The following is a 21,570-nucleotide window of genomic DNA, read 5'->3' on the forward strand; positions in this document are numbered from 1 at the left end:
TACCTTAACAAAAGTTTGACAACATGAAGAACAGATTTTATTTTTTTTTTTCTCTGCAAAAGATTGTTGCAGTGTCCAAGAACTTACATTTATCGCTTGTTAATCAATAAATTTTCCTGATCAATGCATAACCAAATCTAGAATTCACTGTGGGTGATCCATCTTCAATTTTAGTTTTTCATAATTAACCAATAGAAATTGGCTCAAATCAACACGGATTTGTTTTCTGCAGATGTTGGATGTGCTTGTTGTAATCCATGTAAGTATTGTGAGCGCATGATGGCTTCGTGTAATTGTTTTATTTAAATGGTAGCTGGGAATTTCGGTACCATAACATCTTTAACATATTCTGTTCTCATCATTGCAGGTTTTGCTTAAATAAGATATTTTGACTCAATGCTATATAATTTCTTATCAGTTCAAATTCTTTTTACGTGCTTATTTCTATGAAGTTCTTTGTCAGTTAAGATTATAATTAATACTGAACTTTGATATATCAATTATGGGTCCTATCCTCATCATTTCTTCAGTCTTGCATATTTATCATACATGCAAATGATATGAAAGGAACTTTAATTTCAGGCATACCAGTGATTTGTTCCTGAAGTTTCTACTGCGCATCATGCTATACTAAATCATTATATGCCAGATTCTTTTTCATCACATATTCTTAGATGCCATACTAGTTGTAGACATCCGTGTGGGACACCAATTACCCATGCTTAAACAACCCTATTTTTAGTGTCACAGGCAAACATGCATAAATTCACAAATAATTTGTAGTAGAATTTGAATTCTTACAAAATCTGGAATACAAAAAAAGGCTTGCCATATGTAAAACAATATGCATATGCTTCTACATTTGTTTTATTTGTCCCTCTAAATTTTTCCTTGATTCAGATTTTGACCCATATATTACCTGTCAAACTGAACAGTCAATCAAACTTTGAACTTTGAAAATATGGCTATTGTTTATTGGCATTTCATTTTCACATAGTTGTGAATCTACACACAAGTACTGGCCTTCCATCAAACTGTTGGAATTCAGATGGGCACTATTTATGCTCCCTTATTAGGTGACCTATTTTTTTGCTATATTCCTATGAAGCAGAATCTATTCAAAAACTTCTACATGAGAAGAAGAAAACACTTTCTGCATCCTTCAACTCAACATTCAGATAAATCAACAACATTCTATCAATTAATAATAGTTACTTCCATTTATATGTTGACTCAGTATATCCCAGTAACTTGAAATTAAAGACACCACAGAATCTGCCACATCTGTTTCATATATGGATGTTATACTAACTATAGATGATAAGGGTCAACTAACAACTAAACTGTATGACAAATGAGATAACTTTAGCTTTTCCATCGTCAACTTTCCTTATTTATGTAGTAATATCCCACTATCACCTGCATATGTGTTTATGTCTCCCATCTTACTCAATACTCAAGAGCATGCTTGAGTACAATCAACTTTTAAACCAAGACAAGATACTGACATATAAGTTAATGTTACTTGGATTTCAACATCCTTGTTTAAAGTCAGCAATTCGTAAGTTCTATGGTTGTTATAATGATCTCGTTAGCAAATATATCCTACCATTGTGTCTTATTTTGACGGACATATTTCATACCAATAATTATTGTTAGGCATTTATTTAATACTAAATTCGACTACAGAATATTCTGTCTACTTGATCAATACATAGGGTTCAAGGTGGGCATGACTAGTCAACAGGGATGCTTAATTCTCCTAGGCACCCAATCCCACCTCTGGAATTTTCAGAGGTCCGTGTTTTATGCCCTGATCACAGATTTGTATTGTTTGTAGATTGTTTTTAGATTGATTACTGTTCCTTTTTCATTTTCTCTAAAAAATAAATTGTGTCTTTCATTTTGTTCTTTTACAAACAAACTACATGTATATAAATAAATGAAGAACAAAATGATTTGGTCAATTAGACTGATCTAGATTACATTAAAACCTGAATACTGCCATTTTCTCATTAGTGTTGTTGTGATCACATTTTGTGTTTTTGGTAAAAAATACAATTTTTGTTGATATGTTAATTCAAAAACAGCTACCTTGTCCTATTCTATCATTAAGTAAAATTTATAGTTCAGTGATCACTGAATTTCATGGTCTTGTTCAACCACCTAAAAAAAAACAATAAAAAATGATGAAACCATAATATTTCATATTTAAATTTTATTGTTTAGGGAGTTAGTAAGACTCTCCAGGTTTTCTGATATAAAATGTATTTCCTGTGACAAAGCCTTAGCAATGATTAAGGGAACCAAGATCTTGCTAATTGAAAAAAATACATTGTTTTATTTCACCAATACAAATTAAAACTTTGATAAACTTAGGTCCCTCCCACAACATTATTGATATATTGACAGTTGACATCTGTGAGCCAAGGAGAAAGGTGTATGTTCCATGCTAGTGCCACTAACATTGTCTCTGGTTTTTAGGGAGGCGGGGGGTTGGGGGTGGGAGGTGCCCCCCCCCCTAATTTTGTCGATATGTAAAATAATATGGAAAACATAGCTTCTGTATGCTTGTGCCCCCTCAATAAAAATATCTGATGACCTTTTTTTTTTTTTCGCTTGTCAAGGAATTTTAGGTAGTTGATAGTGCCCCCCAACTGTAAATGTATGGCTGTGCCCCTCCCAAACTGAAATTGCTTTCTACGGGCCTGAAAAGTATCTGCTTTTGGGAGGACATAAAATTTAACAATAAAGCAAATATGGAAGATTAGAAAAGGCAGAGTAATAAATGCATTGAATAGGATATCATTCTTTTGGTTTCAATGTGGACTATTTAAGTTAGCAATTCACTTAATGCAACACTTTCTTGTTGGTTTTATACATCAGTTTGGTATATGGTTGCTATGTGTAAGTAGATTGGGTGTGGTTTTTCAATGTAGGGTATTTGGAGATAAACACACATATCTCTTATAGACAATTAAAGCATCAGATTGCAGGAAACAAACTTTAAGGAAAAACATTGCCTCCTTATATCATTTGGTTTTGATTTATGAAACATGGAAGTTAATAATATCACAAACACAGAATAATTTTATATTCATGCAGATTATTAGAAACCATGATGATGGGAGATCAACACACACACAAAACATCAAGTGACTTTGATATATGTACATCTGTACTGAAATCTAACCCATTAGATGGCAAAGTGACATGCTGTGCTTCAGTTTTGTTTTGTTTTTTTTCAATCTAATGTTTTTGAATTATGTAGTACTTTAGCCAAAATGCTTTTTTCAATATCTAACATACTGACCAGCATCTTAATGAGGAAACCTTATTAAGATTTAAATATGGAGTTCGTTGTTATACCCAATTCTTCCGGAGAATAATTTGGTACATTGTTAATTTTGTCCATCTGTCTCTCATCTTTGTCATTGGTAATTTGATGACTATTCAGTCTAATAGTATAGCTAGAAAGTTTTTTGCATTATACATATATACACTTGGCCATGTCATATAGTCTATATACTGATGGTGCGTATTTTAGAATTTTGTTCTCTTGAACAACTATTATACATGACATTTTTATTTAATTATCAGCTGTTGAAACCAGTCTGTGATAAATGATAGTCATAATTGAGCTTTCCTGTTTTATAAACTTTAATACCTTTGTAAAGTGTTTATCTGTTTGTTGGACTGATGTTGTTAAGATGCTACACGTGACCTTGATGAGTCAATTTATTCAAGGTTTATATGGTATAGGACAGTTTCCATAATCAAGTACTTACAACTACTTTTTTTGGAACAAGCCCTCACCACAAACCGGGTCTGTAGGACAATATGATTTTAACAATAGAAATTGAATGTTCAATTTAATTAAGTCAACCAGTGAAATGCTGGTATAGCTATCATATCTTATATTCGCCTATACTGGGGTTATGCGGATGCTTTCTTCCTGCATTTATGCCATCATTTTTATTTTAAATTACCTAACACCAGGTGTCAGTAAAAACTGATATTATACCTTAATACATGGCATGTTTTTAATAATGTGTTTTATTTTTACAGTGAATGAAGAGGATCAGCTTCATCAGACATTTAATGGCAATGGGGTAAATATCATAAAATATTTACTTCAGTTTTAGTGGTTTTATTTTAGCAAGAAATTAATAGTAATGATAGCATTTAAAATTCACTGTTTATTGCAGGTTAATGACATTAATGGTGATGTTCTTTCACAACTGAAAAATAAGGTACATACGGAATTTTCTCTATAATTAATATTTTAATTAAAAAACTGTACAGAATTTATCATAGCTCTAGTTATTTGAGACCACAAGAGCTCATACAATGGTAAAGTGTCTATGTGTTGGTCTGGGCTTTTCATCTATATGTAAACCACTTGTCAAAGTGCTACTCCTCAAACAGTTTTATTCTGATTTCAATAAACCTTGGTACACAATTAAACTTTGCTAAGATACATAACTCTTTATTTTTTATTTCAGCAAACAATGTTGTCATGGTACTAAAAATAGAAAATTCTATGAAACTCTTTCAAAATGATACCCACTTATATTTTCCATCAGATTTCAATAACACTAGATATACAATTAGACTAAGCCAAAGATCTTGACTACATTAGTCTGTGTTAATTGCTATAGTTACTAAAGTATAAGTCTATAGGTGCTACTTTTCTCTTCCTGTATTATAATTACAGACCGGTAGAGCTACAGAGACTTCTGGTTATGTGATATGATAGGAAATACAGTTGAACTTCAGTATCTCAAACACTGATATCTTGAATACCATGGATATGAAGTCCCAATCACTTTTTCTTTTTTTTTAATCTTGATATCTCGAATCTTTTTGCCTGGTCCCATCAAGATTGAGATAATGAGGTTTGTCTGTATCTTGTGAAAATATTTAATAAAAACTTGACTTCTTATCAGGAACTGGAGATTGAAGGGCTTAATGAAGATCTAGACACTCTGAAAAAGGAAAACTTTAACCTGAAGAAGAAGTTAGACAAACAGCAGCAACAGATTGACATCAAGCGGAATAGAAAGGGTAAGAAAAGCTTGTACACAAATGAGAAATTCAGGGGTAATTCAGAGGCTTTAGTTACGGTACCATAGGTGTTATACTGTATAAACCAGACACAACCTGACGAAGAGCAATCCCAGAGAAGTCCCTGGAACTGCCTTCTGGGTCTGCTCTGGTGCATCTAAGCAACCCAGGAACAGTCTCCAAGTGGTCTCAGTGTGGTCCCCAAACATCCCTCGGTGGTCTCCAAGCAGTCCCCAAGTGGTCCCAGAAAGAGAACATAAATTGTTAAAAAAAAACTAATAATAAACTAAAAAAGCTTATAAGCAGTCCCAGCAAACTCGGTAAGCAGGATTAATTTAGTTAATGGTGGAGCCATTGAGTCATCACTCAGATTATCAATAAACAAATGTCAATTATCTACTTAAGCACATTCTTACAGTCCCTGGGACTGCTTGAGTGTCAGGTTGGGGCTAGTTGGTACTTAACCCCTGACCAGTAAAAATTTACACAAGTAAGAGTCTACCTGTCACTTGTTAAGATTTTATATTTGATATCAATTTTTATAATTATTCAGTAAGAATATATTGAATATCCTTTTATATTTTATTAATTTGTCACCAAGTTTAAATCTTGATACTCAGTTTTAGTTTACTTGACTAATAATTATAAAGCTAGTAAGTGCTTTAGTTCAGAAGAATAAATCTGGTTATAAATGAGTTCTCAGTAAGAATTCAAAATTACCTAGGAAGACACATCACCCATATAAGGCTAGTATAAGCAACATAGTTTTGTTAACCTTGTGTAAGTATCTAGCTGCACTACATGTAAAAAGTTTACTTTTCAAGTATGGATCTAATTACATATTATGAGTATTGTAAAATTATGTATCATACACCACATTTAATTTTGAGTGGTAGCTAAAACCATTAAATAAGGACAAGGAGAAATTTGGTAGAGAAAATCTGGGCATTTCTCTTTTATTTTCCCTTTTTAGCTCACCTGAGCCAAAAGCTTAAGTGTGCTTTTCTGATCAAAATTTGTCAGTTGTTGGCGTTTTTGTTGTTGTATACTTTTCACATTTTCATGTTCTCCTCCAAAACTATTGGGCTAATTTCATTCAAAATTGCCACAAAGCATCTTTGCTTAAAGGGGATCCAAATTTGTTCAAGTGAGGTCCACACCCTCTTTTAAAGGGAGATTATTAAGAATTGGTGAAAATTTAAAAACCTTCTCAATAAATACTGGGCCAGTAAACTTGAAACTTGTATGAAAGCTTTATTACATAATAGTGTAGATTGAAATTTGTTCAAATCACAACCCCTGAGGGTGGGGAATGGCAACAATGAGCAATTCAAAGTTTTACATAGGAGTATATAGGAATAATCTTTAAAAATCTTCTTCTCAAGAACAGCAAAGCCATGATTAGTCATATCTATATAGAAGCATCCTCAGGTAGTGTAGATTCAATTCATGACTTTGGGAATAGGGTGGGGCCATTATATGTGATCAAAGTTTAACATAGGAATATATAGGGGGAAAATGCTCATGAATAACAGCAGGGAGATAGTGACTCAGGTGAGTGTTGTCGTCCATGGACTCTTGTTAAAATGTAATTTTGATAAATTGATTACTTAATATGTTTACAAGTTCATTTTATACTAAAGATTTGAAAATTGATTTAAAATTTTTCTCTTTCTATACGACCCCTCCTTAAAATGTAATATTTTAGATATAAAATTTGGAACTTCTGAGTTTTAAAATTGATAAAAATTTGCTTCAAAAGATGTAAGCAGTTTTCCTCCAGCAGGTGAGTTACATGTCAGGAGTGATGCTAAATTTTCAGACTTTCCAATCTACTATAATTCATACATTCTTGGATGTGCATATTACTTATTAAATTTCCATCAAATTTGATTTGTTCTTAATCTCATTAGAAGTGACCATTTTGCATGATAGAAAAAAATCCAAACCTATATGTGAAGTTGTGCACATCCAAGTTTGAGTTTACACATCTTCTACTCCTCTGTTTGGAGCCTATATATCTATATATGAATGGTTTGCCCTCTACTTTTTTGCAATAGGTGTGTCAGAAGGTATATTGAACTGTGTGGTCAGATCTAATTTTTTAGCTACTATTGTTTTTTTACTGTAACTTTTACAAAATGGTTCTAACTAAAAGGAAGAAAGCACTTCAGAGTAACATACACTGGACTACAACACTGCACTGCACTGCAAATCCATAATAAAAATTTAAGTGTTGTAAACTTTATATTACAATTTATTACCGTTTATCATAAATATAACATTTTCGTTGAGATACCTCCATCCCCTTTAAGAGGGCTGGGTGGTCGTGGCCATTTTTAGACTATATTGATCTTCTTTAGAAGAAGAGCTCCATATAAAGATATACAAAAATGATCAAATTTTAAAACTAAAATGTATGAATTTTTTCTTTGCCAAATGATAGTTGACAGCTTAAGATATCATATCTAAAAAAAAAAAAAAGTTATATCTGATGGTTAATTTGTTGACCCCCCAGCCTCCTTAAAGAAAAAGAAAAGAATGAGAGAAAAAAGGAAAAAATGAGGAAAAGCAAAATAATAATTTATAATTGATAGTGCAAATTAACATAGAACTATTACATGTAATATACAAGGGGTTGTCCTTAAAGTTTGTGGACAATGATGTTTTTGTCAAACTGAATGGTCCTAGATGTACTTCACTGTATACCAAAATATTTGTTATGAAAATCTAAGTCAGAATAATTTGGTTTTGTTTGTTTGAACTTAATATATTTTTTTTTAATTTTGCCTTCCTTGAAGTGCTATAAACTTTGAAATAAATTCCAGATAAACATTATTTTCTTTATTAAACAAGCAAAGGCTTAAAAATTTAATGTGTCACAAATAAAGTGGCTGTCGTCATTTTCTGGATTAGACAACATTTTAAACAAGACAATACTTTTAAAAGTTTACGTCTTATTATACAAAAATTTCAGAGTACACAACGTCCAGATTAGGAAAGTTTTACTGCACTAGATTATTGGTCTATATTAAATTTTTATCACACAGGTTTGGCAGTGTGGTCATTATTAAGAAATTATAGCAATTGTCTATGAACTTTATGGACAGCCCTTGTTTATATAGGTCAAGGTTGAACTTTTTTTTTTAACTTTAATATATTACTGCTTTTGTGACTTTTCATGTATCAGCTCATGTCAAAATACAAACTTTTGAGTCCTGTGAACAGTGGTTTATGAAAATGTTAATTAAACTACAAATTATTTTAAAATTGAAAAGACATAGAAGGTTAAAACGACCACTTGATTCAAACAAAGTCCAATACAGTTGAACTTCTGTATCTCGAACACTGATATCTCAAATACCATGGATATGTCGAAGTGATCTTGAAGTCCCAACAGCTTATTCTTAAGTATTTTACCCTGGATATCTCGAATCGTCGGATATCTCAAAGTTTTTTCTTGACCCCACTGAGTTTGAGATAATGAGGTTTTACTGTATATTACATGTAACAAGAAAAAGGTTAAAACTATGTACATGTATATGTGATTACACTGTACATATGGGGAAGTGAAAATGATATTTCAAAATTGAAATTTATATTGATATTTGTTGATTAAAAGAAAAGTTTATAAACATATATTTAACCAAGAGATTTCCCAAAATGTACATGTATAAGTACATGTAGTAGGATTTCTCAGGTGAGCAAAAAGTATGAAACACCACAAGAAGTCATCATGTACTTTTCAAATCTTCTCTCATTTTACTCTGAATGTACATTTTGATGACTGAGAGTGTTTTAATTACACTGCACTCTATATCAGAAGCCTTTGGTTTGAGGAACACTAATCACACATTCTGTTAACAAAAGTCCATCCCTCCAAAAAACAGTGACACTTTTATCACTTCTATTTATTATAGGCCTTAACTTGGAGATTTAAGTACTCTTGTGCAACAATTCTCATTGAAGTCTGGGTACTGTTTGAGTACTAAAATTGTTTAAGGAAAATATGGTTAAAAAAAGGGAAAAAATACATTGTACTACTCTTAACTAAGATAAGAAATCAAATGATTTGGGTAATTCAGAGACTTTTTAGGGATTTCCTCTGCAAGAACCCAGGAGATGGACAACCTGATGACAATTTTCCTTAGTGACTCAAATGAAATTAAAATTGATACACAATTTTATCAATGTAATCTTCAATTTAGAAGTAAACATTTCCTATAGAAGTAAGAGTTGATGATACTTTGTTTTATTTTTTAATAGCCAGTACAGGAGACATTGGTTTGGATGCAGACTTAGCTCAGGCTCTCAGACTCTTCTTCAGAGAGGTCAAAACTGTCCAGGGTCAACTGTCAGAGATCAAGGAGTATGGTAAAGATCTACATAGCTCAACTTCTAATTTACTGTGAATTTGGGGAATCTATTCTTTTTAAAGCAAAGAAATATTTGTTTATGAATAATTTTTATATCTACATGAATGGCTTAAATTGGTGTACGTCTCATTTAAAATTATAGCTTGCCGATTACAACAACCTATGGAGAGAACAATTAATATAGGCATTTTTGCCTGCTGTCCATCCTATTCATCATGTATAATGAATTAAATATATTTTAAATCAAAATTACAGCTAAAGTTTCTCAGCATGGTTCCTCAGACAATGGTAACATAAAACAAGCACTTGGTAAACAGGAACAGAAGCTACAGGAAATAGAAAACAAGCTTTCTGGATGTGTCACCTCTCTAAAAGACAGTGTTACAAACACTCTGAGGAAGGCAAAGAGATGACAGGTCACATGACAAAAAGTCACCATTAAAAACGCAGATCATCCCAAGCATGATGCTTCTAAAGAAGAGGTCATAAAATGACTTATTTGTTATTCAATGTGAACTCTGATCCCAGTGATATCAGAGCTAAATGGCTCTGTATAACCTTGCAGTATTACACAGATGGTCAGAATCAAAATAATACACTAGTGTTCATTGATTTATTTTTATGTGATTACAGTAATAAGTAGCTACATGTACTTCTATAAAAAAAATATATAGCATTCTTCTGTAAATGAACTGGCAATCAAATAAAAATGGCTTTTTGAAGATTCAATCAAATTTTAGGGCATAATATTATATATACACTGTCAGTATTTTGATGAATTATTTTGTAAATCTGCCTTAAGTGCTTTTGAGAATTTTTTGCTTCACAAATCACAGGGTGTTATTTGCACTGTATAGTGTACATTACATGCATGTCCAGAACTAGTCTTGCCTTTATTATGTGTTGCATATAAAATGTATTAATCATGTTAATGTACAGTTAATTGAACATGAGTATAACATCTACACAAATAAATATCATTGTAAAACAAATCTAATGTGTTGCACATTTTAAATATATGTATATATAATCACCATACACTTCATGTTTTAACTCTTAATTCATGTAGAGAATCAGATCTAGATGAGAGTATTTTAAGCTCACTTGAGTCAAAGGCTCCAGTGAGCTTTTCTGTTCAAAATGTGTCTGGTGTCTGTCTATTGTTTGAAATCTTTTCACATTTTCGATTTCTTTTCAAGAATTACTGGGCCAATTTCAACCAAACTTCCACAACAGGGGATGAAAGGTATGCATAGGAAATCAATATCTTTTAAAATCTGCTCAAGAACAGCAAAGCCATGGTTAGTCCTATTAGTTTAGAAGCATCCTCAGGTAGTGTAGATTCAAGTTTGTTCATATCATGACCTCCAGGGGTAGGGTGGGGCCACAACAGGAAATAAAGTTATTCATGGGAATATATAGGAAATACCTTTAAAAATCTTATTCTCAGGAATAGCAAAGCCATAATTTAAGTCATATTAATACAGAAGCATCCTCAGGTAACTTAGATTCAGTTTGATTCAAATCATGAGCCGTGGGGTTAGATTAGGGCCACAATATGTGATCTTAATTACGTAGGAATATTTGGGGAAAATCTGCTGATAAAGAACAGAACGGCCATAGTGAATAAGGTGAGCATTGTGACCCATGGTCCTCTTTGTTTCATGCGTTTGCTCTCCATCCCCCTTTCCCTCAAAATTGGGTTAGTGTGGACCTCGCATTACCCATGAAAATGTTCCTATCAATAAAACAAGATTAGATAAACTAAGATATTAACTAAGGACAAATGAAATGGTCGCCCGCCAAGGAATCTACATACATGTATTGTAATTAAGGTATGATATTAAAATAAGAGGCGGCTTTTTGGTCTTTAACGGTCACTGGGCGTTTTTGAAAATAAATTCATTGGTACAAATTTGACAATACAGTTACAGTGTATTTATTGTAAATAAGACCAGTGTCAAATTTTCGAATAAACTTCATGAATTTACACGTTTCACGTAATCTTGTGTTGTTAAGTAACTATACTGGTGCATGTTTAAAGTGCATTTGCGTGCTGGTTGAATGAAAGCATCCTCACAATGTCAAGGATTTATGATTTCGTAACTCCACTGTGTGGAGTTCCGAAATCACAAAACCTTCATGGCCGTAGGAACCGGGGGGCCGTCCCCCCCCCCCCCCCAAATTTTGCCGATATATAGTTACTATAGTAAACTTTGAAACTATATGCTTGTGCCCCCTCAAAAAAAAAAAGTCTGATGACCTTTTTTTTTCTTTTGCTTGTCAGGAAATTTTTGGATAGTGCCCCCTCAACTGTCAACTGAAAATGTATGGCTGCCCCCCCCCCCCCCTTCAAACTGAATTTGCTTCCTACGGGCCTGACCTTGACATTGTGAGGATGATCCGAAATCACAAAACCTTGACATTGTGAGGATGGAATGAAAGCTGCTTTTAGATTATAAAAATGAGCTTGATTTGACAAATCCTTGATGGAATTTCTAGTCATAAAATTAATTGTCAAACAGGAAAAACTGTAGTGGACCAATTGTTATTTACTTTTCTGCCTCTAAGTCAAATTCAAAAGTTAATTCTGTGTAATAAAAAGTTAAAAGATAATTCTCTGCATATATTTCAAATATTTTAAGGCTGTCTAGCTGTTTTCTCGTCTATTTGCTGTCATAATCCTTTTTCTTTTTTAACCCTTTCTCAAATGTAATATGCTTAAATGTTATATGTTCCTCACATACAAAGTATTCGTCTGAATTGTTAATAAAATACTAGATATCGTCTCCAAGAAAAAAATTAAGGTTTCCAGTACTCGGACCTGAGTTTAGTTCCAAAATTGACACCCCCCCCCTCCCCTCCCCACACAAACTAATACTTTCGTTTAACAGGCGATATCTTGAAAAGTCTCTGAGCTTTTGCAATGAAATTTAGTATCCAACTCTTTATGGGTTAAAAACGACCCCTATTAATGTTGAGGGCAAAAGGGTAAAGGTCAAGGTAAAAATTCAATTACAATTAACATTTTCCAGATGATCACTTTAGTTTTCTTTGAGCTTCTTCAATAAAATTTTATATCTCATCTCCCTATGACCTAAAGAAGAACCAACTGTCGATTTTGAGGAGAAAAAAGTCAGAGGTCAAGGTCATAATCTGTCTGTGCAACTTTTTTTCCCAATGTACGTCTTAAAAAGCCTTTGCCATTGAGATTTTGCAGTGAATTTCCATGGCCTTAAAAAAAATCATATTGATTTTTAGGTCAAAAGGTCGAAGAGATATATATTGCATATATAGTTTTCACATAATAATTTTAGTTTTTCTGTAAACTTTTGCAATGAAACTTTCGGTCAAGAATTCCTGTAATTTTAAAAAAGAGTCCTATTGACGTTAACGCCATTAGGTGAAAGATCAAGAATGACCTTGTTTTCTTTCTCCATCTGCAATTTTTTCCCCCAGTTTTTCTTCCCTATAATTTTTTTCCTTAAGAGGGGGATACAAATTCTGTGAAATAGCTTGTTTTATTTTAGATTTAAGGACACATCACTCTTACTGCATAAAATAAAAATCCCATGGAATAAGAATGATTTATCTCGGGGTAATGAAATATATATATATATATATATATATATATATATATATATATATATATATATATATATATATATATATATATATATATATATATATATATATATATATATAAAACTATTGAAATTGATCACAAATTGAGTTATATATTATAGATTTCTTTTTTTAAACTTGAAAATTTAAGATAGATCACAATGCAGAAACATTAATGAATTTTGAACTCTTAAGTGCTCAGTGTATAGAGGGACTTTAAAACTTTCCAATAATTAGTATTGCGCAAGTTTTTTTTTCAATACATGTATCTAGAACATATACCATTGAGGCAATGGGGCGTATCGTGGAAATTGACAACAATGGATGTACGCATTTATATTCATAGCCATTTAAAGTTTAATTAATAAGCAATATATTCGGAATACACCTTTTATAGTTTTGATTTAAAGAGTATTACCTTTCAATTCCTATTTGTTTTTATTTTCAATTTCAGAAGAGCCTTCGCTGTGCAAAACTTATACATAGAAAAGTATTTCGCAAAACAAAAACGCATTCATGAATATAAAAGACAAATATTGACGAGTAACCCCCAGAGACGACATGGATTTTAAAATTCATTCACGTCATCCGCAATGCTCGTCACTCTATGTAGTGGTCAATACCAAAGCGGTAAGTAAAGCTTAGCTTGTGTATAAATTAATAGAAAATAACTTCAGTAGGGCGATCTTTGAATTTACATGTACAAGGTCGAGTTCAGATATACATGCACATTATAATATATCAGATATAAGTTGGTCAAACGGGTATCTTTTCTGTATTAAACATATTTTTGGTTGTTTATGTTTGCGAAAAAAAAAAAAAACTTCTATGAGGCTATTTCTCAAGTAAAGGAACAGTCATTATACTGCCCGTGCAACTGATACACATTCGGTAAAGCTTGAAATTGGAAAGTCAAGGGACTTTCTTTTATACATTCACGTCTTTTAAATATCTCTGAATGGCATATACGTATTACATAATTAATATTTTCAGACAACAATAGTAATGGGTTGTTCTTCAAGCACAGAAGTCAGAGCTGTTTCTCCAACGATCAACACCAACAATAGCCATGTACATCATCAGCCTCATCTACAGCAATTTCAACAACAACATTATGAAAGCCAACAACTAAATCACAAACAAGAAAATCATGGAAGTCAACATCAAAACTATCAATCACACGACCAACAGCAGCAAATAACAATGATAAGCCACAACACACAAAACCAGAACAACTCCCCTCCACCAGCAATTGAACCTCCAAATCGGTCATCGGACACTGCACATATCCAAAAGGGTAACATACTCAGTGATCAGAATGAGAAAAGTGACGAAGTCCAAGGCAAACCTTTCCTAAAATACGCTGCACCATCTCACCCTCTGAACACAGGCTCGGGTCTTGCAGTTGACATCGACGATTATATGGAGCTTGACTCAAAAATAGCAAGTTCAAATGCGATATTGTCTAAAGAAGAAAGCGTTGAAAATATAAAAGCAAGACTCGCCGAGTACGGCGTCTTCAAGGAGAGTTATAATGTTAGGGAACTCAGTGAGCACAATTCTGATCAGGAATATTTGGAATTGTTTAGTTTCCATGGTGATGTTGTTTCGATGCCGGCATTATTCGATTTATGTAGTCCATATATTTTTGCGATCGAAAGAACTAGATTACTGGAAAATGAGCCAGATCTTCCCGAGTCTGAATACTTTACCTCGGAGTTTCACCATTGGTTTGAATCCCCTTATCCAGTACCGATTTCAAGCCTACTCCATGATGGACTTGACACCAAAACTATATCAATGTGCATGAAAAAGTGCCGGGTTAGCACGCTAAGGACAGGAAAGAAAGAGGAGGCTAACGATCTAAAGAAGGATGTGAACGTACTCTTAGAAGAGATTACACAAAATATCCAAGAACCAACTCAAAATCAAATGGAATACAAAGACCAGCTTCAACGCGCGTACAAACGATTTGAGATTACCCTTGCTTCTCAAGGAGAAATAGAAGTGAGCAGACCATCAGGGGATCCAAACGAACAAACATTTCCATTACCTGATGTTTTCCAAAAGAATCCCAAACTTATACGGAACTGGATTGAGAATTGGCAAACAATGGACACTATTGTTGGGCCGGGAGACGGATGGGATTTCAGTTTGAAACAGTGGGAATTGTTCGAAAAGGGCAGTGATGAAATGAAAATTGACGACACAAAACTACACAGGACAGAACTTGATGATGTACCAGCCCTCGATCTTTCCATTGATGGAGAAGCCGGATGGGATGTGATTCCGGTGGATATCGTAAAAAATGACATCACAACTCCGGAACAGGAAGAAATCTGGAAGGCTAGAGAAAATCGAAAGGACTTGAATGATCCAGAGCGCATGGCAAAACGACGATTAACAATTGAAGAGTACTTTAAGAAGAAGTATGAAACAAATTTTTCTTGGGCTTCCGAGAGAGTGGTAGAATTTAGAGGTTTTGCTGACAATTTAGTAAAAGCCGAAAAGGAGTTTCAGGCACTTTGTGAGGAAAGTTGATTTAATCTACAGACTTTATCCTTGTAAGATATCGTTTTGTTATACATCTTTGTTTAAAATTTGTTCATAAACATGATTGTTTGTTACAACTAATAGTTTTCTTCGAGGTCACAAGGAATTTGCTTGAGACTAGTGCTGCTTAATGGGAGAAGGTGCATTAATCTTAAAAAACATGCGGATTTAAGATGTGAAAACTTTTAAAATACTCTTGTCTTTCCGACATACATGTATTTTCTTTTAATCGTTAAATTAAAATTCTTCACCAAAGAAGTGATCATGCAGATTTTTATTGACAAATAAACCAAGAACACTACATATTATAGTGTTCTATAATATACATTTTTATAATATACACCTATTTACTGGCTATGAGAATAATAGAAAGTTTATTGTCCCCCAGAACGGCAACTATTTGCCGAGGCGCAGTCGAAGAAATTAGTTCTTGCTATTGTCCGACTGGTCAGTAAATAGGTGTTTTATTATAAACTTTGAACCTTCAAGCCCCGATTTCTACATGATGATCTTTGCGTATCAAGCAGGCACGTAGTATCGGGATGGGGGGTGGAGGGGCCGCTTTTTTCCAAGCATAACATTTGCTGAAAATGATCACTGAAAGGTCAACACCCCCACCCTTTGTTGTAGTATATTCAAATCACCCCCTACCCCCCAACAGCAAGTTTTTGCCCCCAGGACAGCAACTATCCGGCGAGGCGCAGCCGGGGGAAATAGTTGCGATCGAGGGGTACAAATAGGATTTTCGAGTTGAATAATTTTTTTCTTTTAATTGTTGCTCGCCAGTTCTTTCAGGTAAGTTATATTTTTTTCTGGCTGTCCTCACCCCTTCCCATTCAAAAACGATACTACGTGCCGGTCAGGATTATTATTTGTACTCCCTGTAGGTCTTCCGTTTTCAAAACTTAACACTCCTACTGTGACGTATCTCAGCGTAACGGTTTGAGCTTGTATCTAGATGATGCAAGGAAACTCCACACAAGTTTTTTTTTCGTTCCTGGCATTGTCCAAATGGCCTTGCATTTTTTTTCTCTGTATTTTTTAATTATCTTCCCTCATGAGTGGCCTTGTAGCAACCGCCAATGATAAAACGCCGCTTGATAATAGAAATGGCATTGCAATTGCAACGCTTATTGCCACAAATTATTGCATTAAAAGTTGACATTCTCATTAAGCGGTTGAGAATGTCAACTATTAATGCAATAATTTATGAATTAAGCGTTGCATTGCAACGCTTAATGATATTTCTATCATTTAACGGCGTTTTATCATTTGTGGTTGCTACATGGCCTTCCAACTTTTTGTTAGACTTGGTAGCAAGTAAAGATTTGATCACATGACCAACCCCTTTCTATATCTCGATAGATGTTTCAAAATCATACCTTTTTCATGGCCATAGGAACGGGGGGGGGGGGGGGGCACGGCCCCCGTGTCCCCAATAATTGCCGATATATAATTTACTACAGTAAACATAGATACTATATGCTTGTGCCACCTCAATAAAAACGAATGATGACCGTTTTCTTTTATTTGCTTGTCAAGGAATTTTTGGTAGGTGACCATTTTTTTTTGTTTGCTTGTCAGGAAATTTTTGGTAGTGCCCCCTCAGCTGTCAAGTGAAAAATGTATGGCTGTGCCCCCCCAAACTGAAATTGCTTCCTACGGGCCTGTTTTTTCCTTGACCAAGATACTGCAATTGGGGATTTAAACGTAATTTTTGTGGAAAACGGTTAATACATACTTCCGTAAAATTTCTAAATATTTTGTTTACTTTGGTTTTTACACATTTTTTTTGCTTTAAAAAACTTTAGAACGTCCAATTTTATACTTACGTACAAGAAACAGATTCTTTCCATATCCTATTTCCCACAATATTTGCAGTATGATGTATCTATTTTCAGGTTCCCTTTGTTTCATGTATTTATAGTCTATTGCTTTACAAGGTACATAACATTTTATTTAGTTTAAATCTATTAGCAGCCAGATTAAAAAAGAACAAGATTTAAAAAAATGTGTATTATATGTATTTGAAGTGAAATATTCTGATGCCTGGTAAATCCAGAAAACCGAAAGTAGCCTATTATCTAATCTTCAGAGTGCCTTGTTCATGTTTTTCCATTCAATCATTTTGCAAGTTGGTTGTGTATATTGTAAGTAGGCCTATGTCAGAGGCAAATACAAAAGATTTATGAATGAAATTTTCATACAGTTGAACTTCGGTATCTCAAACACTGATATCTCGAATATCATGGATATATCAAAGTGAATTGGAAGTCCCAACCTCTTATTCTTTAAGTATTTTATCCCGGATATCTTGAATCCTCAGATATCTCGAAGTTTTTTCTTGGTCCCATCAAGTTCAAGATAACAAGGTTTGACTGTATAATAAAACAATTACTCACTTTAATTTCTGATACAAGGATTTATCAATCCAAAGAAACATGAAGAGTTTGGCTTCACCTTGGTTCGTATACTCATCTTGATTCTTTGGATTGACAAATCTTTGTATGACCCTCAAAGAAAATCAATAATTGTTTTAATATCATTTAAATAACAAACAATTCAGATATTCAAATTGTTTAATGAACACATCATTTACATAAATACATATATTTAAACATGAAACCGTGAAACGTTTACAAAATTAAATTGCAATGAACAAACTTCAACCTTATTTTGTTGTACCTGAAATCTGCTCACCTAGAATCATGCACTTCCATTGTCCTCAGCACTATTCACAAGTATTAAGCAATTATTTGCAAGCTGCCTCTCTGCCGAGGGCTTTATTACATTTAAAATCCCGAACATCCTCTCCATCTGTATATATCAGTCAACTTCCATCTCTGACGTAACTTGAAATTGAAAATAACTACCAATCTAATACAATGCTCAACAATTTTGTAAAAATGTCACGGTAAAAGCTAGATATAGAATGGTAATTACAATGCAAATGTTTGTACAGACATATATACATGTACCTCTGCTCGAGAACAACAAATGTGTGCTTGCAAAAATATGAGATGTTCTAGACCCCCCAAATTCTATTCTTTTTGACAATAATAAAGCATACTGCCTTTTCAGTTTTTAAATCTCTTTCATATTCTGTTTAATTTTTTTTTTGGTGATGAAATTATAATTTATATTCAGCAATATGAACCTTACCACGTTCATGACAACAAATGGAATCGCTTCTCACATCGCTTCTCAAGCCTACAGTAGCTTAAGATGGCTCATCAACTGAAAGAGAAAATAAATTCAAACATTAGATATGATTGTCTCAGATCAATTTATAGAAAATTTATCAAAATTGATAACTAATGATTTTTTTTTAAATTTGAAGATCCTCCCCCAAAGATTTGTGCATCAAAAAAGAGATAAGATTGATGCAACCTAGAGTTATCTAATTTATGAATAATCAATCATGTTTTCATAACTAGATTTATAAAACCTGTAAATGAAGAAGATAACAAAAACAAAATGACAGTAAGACACATACATTAGATTTTTTTTCTATACTCCACCGTTTATAGGATTGAAACTTTTCCAAAAATCTTTTCCTTGGATGGAAAGCTGGAAGTGTAAATAAATTTGTTTAGAAATTTTTTCTTTCAACAATCAATAAAAATTTGATTTGTTGTTCTCAAGCACAAAAAATATTACATTTTAGAAACAAAGAAATCATCCCTACATCATTCATCAAGGTCATACAATTTTACAATAGAAAACATGACCATGCACAAAATATTTCACACATCAATGGCTCAAGCCATCTTCATTTCGTGAATTAATCATCACCACATCTGCCATAGGAGTGATCATTTTCATGCACCTTTCTCGACTTATTAGAACACAAATCACACAATTCCACTGATACTGAAGATCCTGAAACGTGGAGGCAAATGCCTCTCGAGTCTGTTGATGTATCCAGATTTTCTCCAAATGAATTTCTGGTGTCATGCGTACCTGTTTTGCCATCTTTCTTCAAGTCTGTTTCGTCATTTTTTTCTTCAGGTGGCTCTACCAGTTTGAAGGATGACCTAGTAACTTTCCGTTTCTTCACTTCTGAATTGTTTATTTTTGAAACATTCTCTTGATTCTCCAAACACCTTTTACGTTTTGACTGTGTAGTTGGGGGTTTCACGCTATTGTTATTTTTTTCTGTTGGGGGCTTGATGGATGTTGAAAATGAAAGACCAGGAATATCAGACAGTTTGTTAAGTATGGTTGCCAGTGTAGACTGATTAGCCAGCACACCTTTTAAGTATTCAACCTCAGAGGTCAAATTACTGACAGTCTCTTTCAGAGATTTACACTCACTTTTTAATTCCAAATTTTCTGTTTTTAATTTATTAACAGAATTTTCCAAATTTTTCACATACTCTTTCTTCTTTTGGCGATTTTCTCTTGCATTTATAGCATTTCTCGACATACAAGGTGCATATTCTCTGCTTGAATGGGTTCCTTTCTGAAATCGATCTTCAACGGTCACTGAAACAATTTCCATATTCTCCTCAGATATGTACCCCAATAACCCGGTATCTTGGGAAGTTTTAAGAGGAACTGCCATCGTACAGTTATTGTTTTCTGAATGACTATGATCAGGAAGTGTTACGAGACCATCAAAGAGGTCTAATTCGCTCATTTCACAAGGAGATCCCGCGGATAAGCTAGGGCTGGGATCTTCCTCCACAACGATTGCCTCTGTGTTACTGTCAAAAAACGAAAGGGGGCTGTTTGACAACATCTTGCTATTAAAAATGATTTGATGTATGAGAAATCGGTTGTGATTTGTTGATTTCTCGTACCAGACTCTCACCTTTATAAAAAATGCGGAATCCCAGCCATATCTTTGTTCGTTGAGTGTGCGTTTTGTCGAATTTCATGTGCGCATGCGTAAAAATATTCCTGGCGGAAGCGACCAGGATCAAGGGCAGATAATTAGTCAAAGAGTTGCAATATTCGATCTTTTTTTTCATCAATTGATGCAAATGGAAAATTATAGAATACAAATATTATAAAAATTATACAATACAAATGAAAAACCATACAATACAAATATTAAATTATCAATACAAATGGAAAATTATACAAAGCAAATAGAAAATTGTTGTAGGATACAAGTGGAAAATTAAATACATTACAAATGGAAAAGATAGAGTATTGCAACGTTTGACATGCCATAAACACATATACCCCCCTCATTCAAAATGTCATTAATTTACATAAAATACTGCGAATAGCTTGCCGTTAAATGTCAGACAATATTATAATTCATCGATACTCATAATTCATCTTCAGCGTTCAAAATTGAAGAATAAAAATCAATAAATAGATAAATAAATTAAAAATATAAAAAAGAAAGTCTCATTTACTTATTCTTAAGAAACTTTTAAATAACCATACCCAATTTTCTCTATTGCTTACAGTATAATCAAATTACATACATGTAGCTGCTACCTTATAATTTCAATAACTCTTAATATCATTGGGGGTCCAAACCTCCGCCCTTCCCCGGGGTAACAAAATACCTTGTTGATAATTGTGCAAACTTTTACTTCAAAAGAGTCATGAATAACCAGAAAACAAATCTAGATTTTTTAAGTCAAACAGGCATCTTGTTGCGAAATCTTTTCTTTAATTTTATTTTTACGTGCCTCAGACAAATGGTGTTGTATATTAACTTTCGGAAAATTACAAATATCAGAAGTGTAAACTTCTTATTTTATCCAAATAATCAATACTTTGAAATAATTGGTTGGGAACATCCTATTTTCCTCTTGTCTGGCCCACGAATGTGCTACTCTGTGATCACTTCATTTTTTTTCACGAAGTGGCTAGAATGGGGAGGGGGAGGCTTAGTTGGCTAGAATGGGGAAGGGTGGGCCAGGGAGTCTATATTTTTACTAGCTGAAGAACCGTATTGTGATGATAAGAGTTAGATATTATTTTT

At 33.4% G+C, this 21,570-nt stretch overlaps 3 protein-coding genes across 4 annotated transcripts in view; 2 read left to right on the forward strand and 1 right to left on the reverse strand.

Annotated features, from left to right (window-relative positions):
• LOC133173603 (kinesin-like protein KIF28P) overlaps positions 1 to 10,435 on the forward strand; it is a 35,644-nt gene extending 25,209 nt beyond the window's left edge. Inside the window, exons 19-23 of the mRNA XM_061308584.1 lie at positions 4,069 to 4,112; positions 4,209 to 4,253; positions 4,950 to 5,067; positions 9,334 to 9,441; positions 9,699 to 10,435. Of these exons, the coding sequence (XP_061164568.1) occupies positions 4,069 to 4,112; positions 4,209 to 4,253; positions 4,950 to 5,067; positions 9,334 to 9,441; positions 9,699 to 9,856 (473 nt within the window). The 3' untranslated portion in view covers positions 9,857 to 10,435. The remainder of the gene's footprint in view (positions 1 to 4,068; positions 4,113 to 4,208; positions 4,254 to 4,949; positions 5,068 to 9,333; positions 9,442 to 9,698) is intronic.
• A 3,807-nt stretch (positions 10,436 to 14,242) lies between these two features.
• Positions 14,243 to 15,608, forward strand: LOC133200733 (uncharacterized). The gene has a single exon (XM_061336515.1). The coding sequence runs from the start codon at positions 14,271 to 14,273 to the stop codon at positions 15,606 to 15,608; it is 1,338 nt and encodes a 445-aa protein (XP_061192499.1). The 5' UTR covers positions 14,243 to 14,270.
• Positions 15,609 to 18,185: 2,577 nt separating this feature from the next.
• Positions 18,186 to 20,490, reverse strand: LOC133173640 (uncharacterized). 2 transcript variants are annotated; one of them, XM_061308630.1, is made up of 4 exons: positions 19,584 to 20,490; positions 19,117 to 19,190; positions 18,783 to 18,857; positions 18,186 to 18,472 (listed from the first exon to the last, which is right to left on the reverse strand). In XM_061308630.1, the coding sequence occupies exons 1-3, from the start codon at positions 20,362 to 20,364 to the stop codon at positions 18,831 to 18,833; spliced, it is 882 nt and encodes a 293-aa protein (XP_061164614.1). In that variant the 5' UTR covers positions 20,365 to 20,490; the 3' UTR covers positions 18,186 to 18,472; positions 18,783 to 18,830. The 2 variants fall into 2 exon arrangements, 1 of the variants encoding a protein (XP_061164614.1); XR_009719053.1 differs by having other exon boundaries at positions 18,783 to 19,190.
• Positions 20,491 to 21,570: the final 1,080 nt, after the last annotated feature.

The sequence above is a fragment of the Saccostrea echinata genome, unplaced genomic scaffold, assembly GCF_033153115.1.
Source record: "Saccostrea echinata isolate AGI-Se365-2 ecotype Australia unplaced genomic scaffold, CSIRO_AGI_Sech_v1 ptg000002l, whole genome shotgun sequence".
Classification (NCBI taxonomy): Eukaryota; Metazoa; Mollusca; class Bivalvia; order Ostreida; family Ostreidae; genus Saccostrea; species Saccostrea echinata.

Excerpts from the sequence above, each read along its gene's own strand:
- LOC133200733 (XM_061336515.1), top strand. The coding sequence starts at position 14,271 with ATGATAAGCCACAACACACAAAACCAGAACAACTCCCCTCCACCAGCA.
- LOC133173640 (XM_061308630.1), bottom strand. The coding sequence starts at position 20,364 with ATGTTGTCAAACAGCCCCCTTTCGTTTTTTGACAGTAACACAGAGGCA. Across the intron at positions 19,191-19,583 it reads GAAGAAAGATGGCAAAACAG|CTTTCCATCCAAGGAAAAGA; the intron begins GTACGCATGACA and ends TTACACTTCCAG. Across the intron at positions 18,858-19,116 it reads GTATAGAAAAAAAATCTAAT|TTGATGAGCCATCTTAAGCT; the intron begins GTATGTGTCTTA and ends TTTCTCTTTCAG.